Source organism: Oryzias melastigma, linkage group LG19 (genome assembly GCF_002922805.2).
Source record: "Oryzias melastigma strain HK-1 linkage group LG19, ASM292280v2, whole genome shotgun sequence".
NCBI lineage: Eukaryota > Metazoa > Chordata > Actinopteri > Beloniformes > Adrianichthyidae > Oryzias > Oryzias melastigma.
The window spans coordinates 13069185-13081800 of NC_050530.1; the positions used below are offsets into that span (position 1 = coordinate 13069185).

General features: G+C 37.7%; 2 protein-coding genes across 2 annotated transcripts in view; one reads left to right on the plus strand and one right to left on the minus strand.

Annotated features, from left to right (window-relative positions):
- Nucleotides 1-6982, plus strand: part of LOC112154119 (proteasome activator complex subunit 4B) — a 42401-nt gene extending 35419 nt beyond the window's left edge. Inside the window, exons 42-47 of the mRNA XM_024284775.2 lie at nt 1241-1326; nt 1479-1607; nt 3056-3211; nt 3792-3930; nt 4078-4211; nt 6224-6982. Coding sequence (XP_024140543.2) covers nt 1241-1326; nt 1479-1607; nt 3056-3211; nt 3792-3930; nt 4078-4211; nt 6224-6358 — 779 coding nt within the window. The 3' untranslated portion in view covers nt 6359-6982. The remainder of the gene's footprint in view (nt 1-1240; nt 1327-1478; nt 1608-3055; nt 3212-3791; nt 3931-4077; nt 4212-6223) is intronic.
- A 246-nt stretch (nt 6983-7228) lies between these two features.
- Nucleotides 7229-11441, minus strand: chac2 (ChaC, cation transport regulator homolog 2 (E. coli)). The gene is made up of 3 exons (XM_024285732.2): nt 11067-11441; nt 10403-10438; nt 7229-8300 (listed from the first exon to the last, which is right to left on the minus strand). The coding sequence occupies exons 1-3, from the start codon at nt 11199-11201 to the stop codon at nt 7887-7889; spliced, it is 585 nt and encodes a 194-aa protein (XP_024141500.1). The 5' UTR covers nt 11202-11441; the 3' UTR covers nt 7229-7886.
- Between the last annotated feature and the right edge of the window lie 1175 nt (nt 11442-12616).

Consider the following 12616-nt stretch of genomic DNA (forward strand, 5'->3'; position numbering starts at 1 on the left):
GAATTTGAGAACAAAGAAACTCCTAAAAAATAATAATAATGATACAGGAGACTTGGCCTATATGGTCCACCAATTCCTGGGACATGTGAGACTTTACGAAGGCACTCAGAAAAAAGCAACATATTGAAAATCATGTAAATACTTTTGCTCAGGTGAAAATCACCCAGTTATAGAGCTCTAGAGTTAAGTAAAAGGCCACTTGGGACACTTAAAATAAACCAAAAGATGATCAGAGTGGGTCTTTAACCATTTTTTGTGTTTTTAGCTGTTTGTTTACCCACGATGTGCAACTGCAAGCATTCTTAGGATTTTATTGTTTTCTCCACATAAATGAGAGCCTCTGTGCCAGATGCAGCAACGTAGCTCCACACCAGAACTGAACCTCCTCCATGTTTCAACCAGCTGTTTCAAGATGGCCTCCTAGCCTTCACCTCCAACCTGTTTGCCTTTGATTTTCTTGTCCAAACCCCTGGATGAACTCTTTTTATGGTAGTCCATGCTTAGTGTGGAACATAATGGGTCACTAAATGCGTAAACAGTAACTGTTCCCTCACTTTAAATATGCTGAGAACCACTTTAAAAACAGGATTTTACTTAAAGGTAGTAGTTTAACTCATCCCAGTGGCCAGTTCATATTCCTTTTTGGTTTGCCAGGAGTACCATCACTGTGTCCAAACCTTTTTAATTATTTATTTTTTTAGCATGAATCTGTCAAACACCAAATTGTAAAACAACCTTATTTTAATTGTGTGATTTTTCTGGGAAAATTGTTATTTTGTTTTTATTTCTTTACATAACCCGCTTATAATAAAGTAAAAAGTAAAAACAGCAGGAAGAACAGTAAAAACAGGAAGGCAGCAAACAAAAAAGTGCGAGCTGATCTCCATGTGAGAAGGTGAAAATCTGGTTAAAGAAAGCAAAATCAGATTTCTCCTATAACCAGAATTCCTGTAGAAACAAGCTTTCTAATGTGCATCTTCAAAACGCCAATTTTATCGGTTGTTTTGTTTTCAGATTTGTATTTAAATTAATTTATAATGTCTCAGCTCCAAATTCTTACAGCTATTGTTGTTGGTGTTTCTGCAGTCTTTATCACACAGAAGCCTAACTTAGAATGTGTCATTTGCTAGCAGAGCTGTGCAGTTATCTTCCAGCTAAAGTTCCTGTCACTTGGCAGTAACCCAACCTTATCTTTGTATGTGCATGCACACATTTGCCAACCTTTCCTGTGCGTTTACAGTGTTGAAGTGGCTGATGGCGAGTGCTGGGCGAACTTTCACCACCCCTGTCCAGCAGCAGCTGCAGCTCCTGCCTCTGCTCTTCAAGGTAAGAGCACACCAGTTCCCACCACAGCGTTATTACCCACTCAATCTTACTTGCCCATTAAACTCAATTTCTCTCTTCATTTACCCAAAATGGTGCGTTGCTGTGTGTCTTCCTGCCTCTCTGTCTCACTCTGTGTTTGTCTCTCCCTGCAGATTGCCCCAGTAGAGATTGATGAGAGCTATGATGAGATGAAGCAGGATGCGCGCACGTGTCTTTCTCTCATGTCCCAGGGCTTGCTGTATCCTGAGCACATCCCTCTGGTTCTGTCAGCGTTGGAGGAGGTGCGTCCACATGAAAATAAGAACAAACTGTCCTCGTGCCTTAAAGTCCCACTCCGATCATCTTTTGATCTGTTTGAAAAGTGGTCTTTTAATTATGAATATACTGATTTTAGCCAAAGTTAAAAAGAAAATTGGTATAGTTTTCTATGACATAATTTCGGCAGAAATTTGTCTCAGAGTTGTGGCCAGGACTGTTGGCACAGAGTAAGCCTGCCTCAATACCCATCATCCATCTGTCTACATGTTCTCCTGCTAGCTTACAGCCCCTCACACCTCCAAGCTAACATTACCAGTGCAACAAAAACAAGAGAATCTGGCCACAGAGAAAAAAAGTCCTCAACTAAAGCCCGCTTTAAGCTTTTGATATACCATAACTGCTTACGTGATCAGCTTATTCATAGAGAAAAAACAGCAATTTGTATTATGGGTGTAGTTATACCAATTCTATACACTTGTTAATATTGACTTGAAAGAAATAAAACGATAAACCTTCTCTGTCCCATTTCATCTTGCTCACTAAACTGTTAGAGAATTACAATTTATTCACATTAAAAGCTAATAGTTCAGAAAAGTTTTTAAAATATCGTTTTTTAAACTGTTTCCTAAAATTTAGGAAATTCCTACTTACGCTACCGGCTAAAGTTGTGAAATTTCCACTATCGGCTAGAGATTGTTTCTGGCGCCATCTTGCGTGTGACCAGAGGCCCTTCAACAAAAATGGCGAGCAATATTAGAACAGGAAAACAGACGTACTTGGATCTATTTGTCTACAAGTAAATGCATCAGAATGCAGCAGAGCATATAAACTACTCTACATTACTCTTGGAAGCTTTTTCCAACAGTTTTTTTTTATCTGCTTCTGATTCACCACAATAAAAAAATGATCAGAAATGCAACTTTAATGCTATTTTTCTTTATAAATGTCCAAAGTGCCACAAGAACCTGTCAAAAACGCCAAAAAACTGATTTTCATTTGAGTGGCTCTTTCAACCACATTATATAACTTAAATAGGTTAAATCACATCCTTCTAAATTACCTATTAATTAATGAAAATTGTTGTGAAAAAAATTCCAATTAAGAGCTTGTGAAGGATCAGCACAAAAGATGTCAGCTCAGGAGGTTCAGGTTTTGTTTACTTTCGCAGCAGAGAGGCAGAGGATGTCACATTCCTCTGGGACTCCATGATGTCATCATCCCATAAAAAAAAAGCCTGGAAAGCAACCAGACGCACCAGATTTGCTAAAAGCCTTTATGCGTCTGAGTGCAGCTGCTCCTAAGCTCTTCACACAGCAGTCATGCTGCATCGGCCCAAAAATGTCCACACTAATTCACTGCTGTCGCAACAGATAGCAGAGCCGTGTTCTGAACAGAATCTCCTAGGTTGGACATTTTGGTAAAAAAAAAAAAAAAAACGTAAAGTCTTCATCTTTCTTATCCTCTCATCTAGATGACAGGTAGCAGATCGTGGCACGCTCGCTTTTCGGTGCTGACCTTCCTCCAAATCATGGTTTTTTACAACCTATTCACCGTGCTCAGCTTGCCCGCCGAGGTTCTGCGCGTCCAAAAGCTGGTAATGCAGCTGCTGCTCGACGAACAGCTTGAGGTATTCACAAAAAAACACCTATTCAAATGAATAATTGCCAGCTTTCGCACCCTTTTTTCCCCCCTTGTACAGTTAACACTAAAAAAATAGCTTTCTGCATCATTTCATGCTGCGATTACACAGCTGTAGCCTTGCACTTAATATAAGCCATCTAAAACTTCTATTGCTCCTCCTTTGAATTACTGACTCTTTTTTGATAAAGTGATATCTCTTTTGTCGTTTTTGACCCATTTTTCCTGCTTTTAAACTGTCTCCATATGGATGTAAAAAGAAAAGCCATTATATCTTTTTTTTCATTTGCATTAGATATTTGCTGCGTCTTTGTGGAAGTTTCTATTTTAGCACATCGACTATCACTCCCAGGATATTCATAATTTACATAAAGGGATGTAAGGGGGCACTAATGTTCAGCTAACATCTTCTTTTCTGCTCATCCTCTGTCCTGCATCCTCTCCTTTCACGGGTTTTAATAAATTAAACCAACCTTCCCCTCACTCAGTTGGTTACAAGCTTCTTCTGACTTTACCAGGTCTAATTTTACACTCCTCCTCTCCTCTCCTCGTCCGTGTTCTCCCTGAAGGTTAGGGACATGGCGTGCACCACCCTCAGCGGTTTACTGCAGTGCCAGTTCATCCCCCTGGACTCCAGTCTGCAGACTCAGCTCCAGACGCTGAGTCAGACCTGCCTCCCCAAGGCCAGAGGGGAGCTGGCCTCTACAGGTACATGCTTCAGCTGGCGTCACGTCCACACAATGAGGCAATCACAGCAATACTTGCCCTATTACCCTTTCTTATCCCAGGAGAATTGCAAGCTTAGACATTTTTCAAGCCCATTTTCACTCTCCCGCTTTGTGTGTTTCCTTGCAGACTTGGTGCGGCGCCATGCTGGAGTGCTCGGCCTGAGTGCGTGCATTCTGTCGAGCCCCTATGATGTCCCGCTGTGGATGCCTCAGATACTGATGGACCTGAGCGACCATCTCAACGACCCGCAGCCTATAGAGGTGCGCCGTTATACTCAGACAGGAAGCTCCGAAAGCTGTGATATGAAACAATACAATTTCATTGTCCAATTGAGGAGAAAATTGGTCTTTTGTCTTATCTTAAGCATGGAGACTACACATAGAGCAGACTTTCACTTCAACATTTTATAATTTGAATATTTCCTGACGAAAAATGACTGAAAAGAGAAAAATAAGTAAAAGTTGGGAAGTAGAATTAGGGAATCTTGTAACAATAATTCCACATTTTTAGCATTTACAATTTAGATTAAGGATATAGAGTTAAAAAAAAAACCCTGTTATTGCAAGTTTTTCAGATTCTTTTTGATATTATATAACAGATTAAAAAAGTTATTCATCACAATAATACAGAGTTTTTATTTTACCCACATTGTTGTTAACTGCTGTACAGACATTTAATGTTTTATCTCCAGCCACCTTCAGCCTACACTCTCCAAGTTATAATGTGAAATTCAGCAATGATATATAGACATAGAGGCTCTTAGCAAGAGCTATGGTAAGTTTTTATCTGTTTTCACACCTGAGCATAAATGAAGAGCAAGAAGTGCTGCAAACATCCTCTTTAATGCAGCGCTGCTCTCTGCTCTGCACTCTGATAATGAGCTAAGGACAGCCCTTTGGGCTCAGGCGAGAAAAGGTTGTTCATCTTTAATCCAATGAGTACTTGTTTTGTTTAGGTTGAGCAGAGAAGTTAATTACAAGTTATACAACTTTTAAACTTTTTAATTTCCACCACTGAATATATATAACGGCCATTTTGTTAGGTGCACCTTGCCAGTACCCAGTTGGACCCCCTTTTGCCTTCAGAATCCTTGGTGACATAGATTCAACAAGGAAATATTCCTCAGAATGTGGTCCTTATTGACATGATAGCAACACGCAGTTGCTGGAGATTCGTCGGCTGCAGATCAGAAACCAGTCTGAGATGATTCCAGCTATATGACATGTTTTCCTGCTGGAAGTAAAATCAGAAGATGGTACACTGTGGTCATAAAGGGATGGACATGGTCAGGAACAGGTTGTGGTATTGTAACCAGGATCAATTGGTACTTAAGGCCCAAAGTGTGTCAAGAAAATATCCCCCACACCATTATACCACCAGCCTGAACCGTTGACAAGGTGGGATGAATCCATGCTTTTATGCTGTTGATGCCAAATGCTACCATCTGAAAGTCGCAGCAGAAATGGAGACTCATTTTTCCACATTTTTCCAATCTTCTTAGGCGTGTCTGTGTGAATTGTAGCCTCAGTTTCCTATTTTTGGCTCACAAGAGTGGTACCCGGTGTGTTCTTCTGCTGTTGTAGCCCGTCTGCCTCAAGGTTGGACGTGTTGTGCATTTAAAGATATCCTGTTGTCTTTCTATCAGCTGGAACCAGTCTACCCATTCTCCTTTGACCTCTGGCCAACAAGGCATTTTTATCCACAGTACTGCCGCTCTCTGAATATTTTCTCTTATTCTGACCATTCTCTGTAAACCCCAGAGATGGTTGTTGGTGAAAATCCCAGTAGATCAGCAGTTTCTGAAACACTCAGATCATCCCATCTGGCACCAACAACCATGCCATGTTTAAGTCACTTCAGTCACATTTCGTCCCCATTCTGACGCTCGGTTTAAACTGCAGCAGATCATCTTGACCATGTCTACATGCTTAAGCGCGTGGAGTTGCTGCCATGTGATTGGCTGATTAGAAATGTGCCTTAACGAGCAGGTGGACAGGTGTGCCTAATGAAGTGGCCGGTGAGTGTAGTTTTTCACACGTTTCCTCTAACTATACACTTTTCCAATGTATGTATTTTTTTAATAAAAGGTGACATGAAAACATAAAGAAAATGTATATTTTGAAAAATATTAAAATTGTCAAATGAATATAGAACTAGCATTTGTGTGCTGTCTCAATTTCGTGAAATCCAAATGCAAAAAAATATACATTTTGGTGGAAACGTGTTTATGAGAGTTTTGTAACTCATGGATGTTTGGCGTTCTTCCTTTAAGATGACGGTGAAGAAGACTCTGTCGGAGTTCAGGCGCACTCACCATGACAACTGGCAGGAACATCGGCAGTGCTTCACTGACGACCAGCTGCTCGTGCTCACTAACCTGCTGGTGTCTCCCTGTTACTACGCCTAAAGGACCACCCACCTTGCCCTATGCTGGCTGCCTGCGAGCTTCCATACACATAAAAAAACTCAAAAAATTTGGTAACTCTGGGACTTCATGGCCTTTAAATGCAAAACAATTTTGAGGTAATCCATTTCATATTGTGTTCACCAAGCTGCAGAGCAGCCTTAAAGCTAAAAATATATTTAAGTTATTCAGAACTTTCAACTTTTTAATAATCATATAGCATTAATTTAAAAATAAAAACTAAAAATCAAGACATTAAATGTCTACCAGTTAGAGTATAACCAAAAATGATTATATTACTATATAAAAGTATATGATCTAATCTAATATTATTATTTATATAACACATTTGTCTAAGTATATATAACTAAAGTTAATAAAATTAATAAATACTGTAATAACACATTCCGACCACACAGAGCAAACATGTACAAGATAAAACTATTTTCTTAAACTCCTGCTTCATTTCTACACAGCATTCTACCACAAAGGCTTCTTTTTGCATGGATAGGTTTTAGCTAAGTGCCAAAACACTGTAAAGTTGTTCCCGCTGCAGCCGATAAACACCTGTAAAGAGTTTCATTGTGTTTGTTTTAAAGGAAAAATAAAATCAGATCAAGTTGTGGCTTTTGTTTCCACTCTGACTCTAGTTTTCTTGGATGCCATCCTTTTGACGAATGCCTTTTCAAGATATGCTTGAGAGGAGAAGTTTTTGTTTCTAAATATAATATTTAAACTTTTTCAACTGGATGCTGAAATGTTTGATTCATCATTCCATCTGCGTGGTGGTGGATGATTGTCCAGCGCAGGGATGCGTTTGCCCCAGTAGTCCATGGAGTTCCGTGACAACATCATTGCACTATTATAGCAATCTTGAGATGTCACCGTTTATTCAAATTACATGTTGTTGCTCTTCAAAGTAACAATCTATAACAGAGCTAAAGACAGCTTTCAGACGCACAAATTAGAGGTACAGCTGTTGAGAACGTCCTGCAGGTCTTTTATTGTAAACATGATGTGCTGTTCGGACAAAAAAGAAGACATACAACTCATTGTTTGGGTTTAACAATGGATAAAAATGGAGGATAAAGAAAAAATGTGCTTAATATTGTTTTCTTTAAAAAGATATCCTGTGGTCATGAAGATGCCCAGTTCTGACTGTTGTCAGGCAGAAGAGTACACTCAGGAAATATTTAGTCACCACTTTACTAAACAACCATAAAATCTCATTTGGAGACCGTTTCTTTTAAAAGCACGTATCTTTAGTCTTTTAGCAAAAAGCAACATGTTTGCATTGACAATAAAGAGATCAATAGAGTTTCTGCAACAGAAAAAAACCCTGAAAAGCCTCTTAAATCCTACAAAAACATCATCTTTTAGGAAATAATTTGTCTAAATCTTACTCTTTACATTGCTACATTTTATTATATTTTTTTTCCAGGGCTAAGTTGATGTGAAGTGGTTAGCCTTTGGTTTTGGCTTCTCTGTTCTTGGCGTTCCCTGGTTTCACCTGGAGACCGCTGGGAAACGATTAGGAAGAAGCAGGAATGGAGACTTGATGCGTAGACGGATTATTCTGTACATTTAACAATCTTTCCCTCACCAACGATTCAAGACAAAACAGATGTGTATCTGAATCTTCGGGCAGGATGGACCTCACAGCGTCAGCTAGCTTAAACAGATACTCTGTGTTTTTCCCGCTGGGGCCGGTGGAGTTGATAATCTGATTGGCTATCTCCTCCAAAGAGGCGGGGCCAAGGTAGTTGGGATTACCCTGAGAGCCGATGTAAAGCAGCGTCTCACTTGGTGAAGAAGTGGGCGACGGACGTGGATAGAAGGGGACAGTGATGACTTGATAACCGCCTTTTTCTCTGTAGTCGAGGTAGTTTTTCACTTCCTGCTCTCGGCCTTTTGGCAGCTTGTAGGCAACACCCCAAACACAGCCCTGAAAATGACGTACGGAAGCAGAAACTGGTTGGTTGACAACAAGAGGAGGCAACAGGTTGAACTATAAAAGCATTATATATAAAGTCATACATTTATCTTATATTAATGAAATTATTGCATTTCATTTTTGTTTATCAGAAATTAAACATCTAACATTTTGAAGCAATTCTATAATTGTAAAAAAAAAAAAAGAAACTTTAAAAATGTCAAAAAATTAAATACAAATTATTTTAATGCAATTTCTAAAATATGAACGCAGTCTGAGATTTATGTAAACTTGGGGAATTCATTATTTTTGTAATTGACATTTATTACTATTGCAAAATAAAACTATAATATCATGACATGCTTTAAAAACAGAAGGACTGCCTAGTAAATATTTGAATGTGTTTAAAAAATGAAAATAAACCAGAAAGAAAAATATAAAATCACACTTTTTTAATCACAAAAAACATATGGACATACAATTTTAATTTACTTTATTTTACAAATGTACACATTTTGGTATCTGCTTTTAATTTGAACTCTTTGGGTCTATCAGCCTGGAAATAATCTAAATTTATTAAAAAGATTGATGCTTAAAAACAAGAGGTTTCACAAAAATATTTCCTGTTTTTTAAAGAGTACCAAACACTAAATAAACTTTTTTTTGGCTGTTGACCTCCATAAATGGAGCTTTAAAAAAGCTGTCTGTTGGTCATTGCCAAATTAAAATAAACTTCAATTCTTTAATTTAATTCTTGAAATAGTCAAAATATGCCCTGTGTGCTGCCCCCGAAAGGTTGGATTAAGGTATTACAGTTGAATTTATGATTGGTCAAACCATGTAAGTTTCAGAAGTCTGACATCATGATCTGCAGCTCCAATAAGTTAGTCCTTCACCCAAGCCCCACCCATCTGACTGGATTTTCAAATTTCGGCTGTGGGTGCAGTCAGCCTCCAACTTCCCTGTTTGGTTACCCTTTAAGTGGTTTAATCAGACTTAATTATTTTGATGCATCTGTAAAGGGAAACAAAATCGGCTTTGGAATAAAAGACATTCGTTCCAGTCTTTCCAGTTCAGTGACTTTGTGGTTGAGTGTCCGCCCTGAGACTGGAAGGTTGTGAGTTCAAATCTGAGCTGAGTCACACCAAAGACTCTGAAAATGGGACCCAATGCCTCCTTGCTTGGCACTCAGCATTAAGGGGTTGGATTGGGGGTTTAAACTACCAAATGGTTTCCAAGTGCAGCTGTGTCTGCAGCTCAACGCTCCCCCAGGGGATGGGTCAAATGCAGAGAACAAATTTCAGACACCTTGGCTTGTGCCAACTAATGGGACTTTAAATTTAACTCTAATAAGTGCATGGATCATTTTAAGAATTGGATAATCAAAGCTAAAGCTGTTTTTATTTTAAAAAGAGAAACTGTTCTTTATTGCAAAAAAAAAAGAAGTAAGCTTTGCAGGACTCTTTGCACCTAAAGTACTGCCTAAAGTGCTATGATTTAGCTTCTTCAAATTAATTTTGCCCAGTTTTTACAGTGTTTACAGCTTGAATAAAGCCTATTAAACTTTTAATAAAAAAAATAAAAGTTACATAAATCCTTAATCTTTAGGTACTAATATATTCTGATTACCAAGTCATATCAATCAAGTCTCAGTTGGTTTCTGTCCTGCAATAAAACTATAACCGTAGATAGAAAAAAAGTAGCAAGAGAGGAAGGCACACCTCATCAAAGAAAACAGGATTACTTTAGAACAATGTCAATGATTGGGCAGACCGAATACACAATGATCTGTACTTGGATATAGCTACTAACTGGGATTATGTGAAATGAGTCACTTATTGGAGCATTTAGGAAAATGTTTTGCATTTAAACTCCTCATAACTTAAATCATTTTATTGCTGCGTTGGTAAGCTCGCAAATGAAAATAATATTTTTAATTACATCTGTTTGTTTGTTTCATAATTTTAAATAACTCTTTAAACAAGGTTTGTGTTGGTGTACTGGACAAGATAGGACAAGTTTTTCTAGATTTTTTTGGAGATACAATGGAACAAAAGAACAATGGCGTGACAACTTTAAGCTGTTTTGACAGTTAATACTTGGCTAGGACTTACATCAGGATCTTCCACCAGAGTAACGACACGGCCAGGCTGTTAAGAACAAAAGATACTTTAGAAGGCATCATAAGAATGGGGAAAAACAACAACATTCTGTTCATAAAAAACATAAATATTCAATGACCCACATCTATGACATCATTTGATGCTGCCTACTAGTTTTGATCTATTTGGCATAGAAAACTTTGGCTGAAAAAAAACAACAACATCCCATTAATATGTAGTTTATGAAGCCACATCCTATACTTTCTACCCATGAGAGTCTAATTGGATTTGAATCAATTAAATGCTTTTTAAAAACAAAAAGGTTTTCATTAGTTCTTTAAGAAATACAAGATTTGGATGAGAATTCTTTTCATCTTTTCTGTCTTCAGGTTCAATAAAGAACCAAAAACAGTATTTTATATTTTAAAAATTGTGTAGTCTCCAATTGTGGACATTTATTCCACCTTAATGTCTCATTTTTAAAAAAGCAGCTGTTCTTTGATAAAGAAGTTAAATGATGCTACCATTGTCTCCCCAAATCCATATTATGACATATACGTATGACCTTTCTGTTACTTGTTACATGGCTAATTCATGGAGATATTTAAATTCTACAAGCACACTTGTCTTGGTAAATATTGCATAAGCACGTCAAACTGAAGTTAAACGCCCTTACCTTTCCAGGAACTCCTCTGTGGTCGGTGCTGCCCTGCCAAAAACGCCGGCTGAACCCTTTAATGTAGCCAACTCTCTTCTCTTCATAGGGAAAATCAACTTTCCAAATGAGGGAGCCGTAGCCGAAAACCCACATAGTGCCGTTAAGCTAGTTGACAGTAACAGAGACGGTCGGAGCTAATGAGAGGTAGAAGGTTCGTTCAAAAGACCTACAGGTTAAAGCGGAACTTATGTCTCTGACGTGCCAGGCATATTCACCTATCAGCGCACGGTTAATATTTAACTACCGGCATTTTTATACTAGCTACAGCCACCTGTCTGTTCCGAAAAGAAACTGTCAAGTCATCGTGATTATGTAACTAGAACCTCTTCCTTTATCACCCTTTCAGCGCAAACTTCACTTGTCAAGTATTTTAATATTATTGCAAAAACACATCATAAGTATGAGTTATTATTATGTATTTACTAATTAAACACACATTTAGTTGAATTTTACACCATTAAGGAATGCGATGTTGGGACACTTATTTTTCTTTTGGAAGTTGGACTTTTATTTTGAAGGGAAGTAACCTCCGCGGATATCTAACCTTTTCAACTTTGGAGTAAAATGTACAGATAATACAGGTAAAGACATTTTAAGATTAAAAATAAATAAATAAATAACTGAGAATTCAGTTAATAACACATTAATGTGCAAGGTGGGAGTAATGGCTTAAAAAGTAACAAATCGTTGTAATGTAATGACTTATGTAAGAACTTACAGTTCAAATTTTGGAAATCCATTTTGGTTATAACTTCTAATTACTGGACCATAAAAATTATTGTTACCTACTTAGGTTTTGTGGACTTGGAATATTTCTCCAACTGGCACATATAGATGTGCACATGCATGCTAATTCAGAGTACAGACCCTGAATGCTGCAGTCACATTGTTTAAATTCAAAATCTAATGAGAGAAGGAGATGCTGCGAGGAAACTTCTCAACTTAGAAAGTCAGACTCCCATCAGAAGCAGCAGAGCAACATGAGCCCCCAGCTCCTTCCTGGGAGTCACTAAATAGACCTACATATGCTTTCACTCCTTCTTACTTTATTTTTCTCTCTGTGCTGCATGTGATTAGTCAATATGAGTTTGCACCACTGACTGTAATACAAATAATATTTAATTTTGTATACGAATTAAATTAGTATATTTTTATATTATCTCATTTTATCTGGAGTGAGTAAATAAAAGCATGACCATATAGTAAACATTCATAAATAAAAAACATTTTTTCACATTACTAATTCATTTTGTGCATCATTTTATATTGCTGTTGATAATGAATTTAAGCAACACACCTACCCGAAAAAAACCCTTGGGATCCGAAAGAGATGGTTCTTTTTAGTAGACCGAACCAAAAAAACTGGTTTTCCAAGAAGAGCTGGAATTCCCATCACTAGCACCACGCTCCCCTCCAGTCAGAATGTTTGTTTTTTTTTTTGCATATAAGGATGTGAAAGAAAATGCTGGAGGCATTAAATAAATAGTTCATTGTGTTTTTCAAAAAAT

Excerpts from the sequence above, each read along its gene's own strand:
- chac2 (XM_024285732.2), bottom strand. The coding sequence starts at position 11,201 with ATGTGGGTTTTCGGCTACGGCTCCCTCATTTGGAAAGTTGATTTTCCC. Across the intron at positions 10,439-11,066 it reads ACAGAGGAGTTCCTGGAAAG|CCTGGCCGTGTCGTTACTCT; the intron begins GTAAGGGCGTTT and ends TGTTCTTAACAG. Across the intron at positions 8,301-10,402 it reads CTCTGGTGGAAGATCCTGAT|GGCTGTGTTTGGGGTGTTGC; the intron begins GTAAGTCCTAGC and ends CGTCATTTTCAG.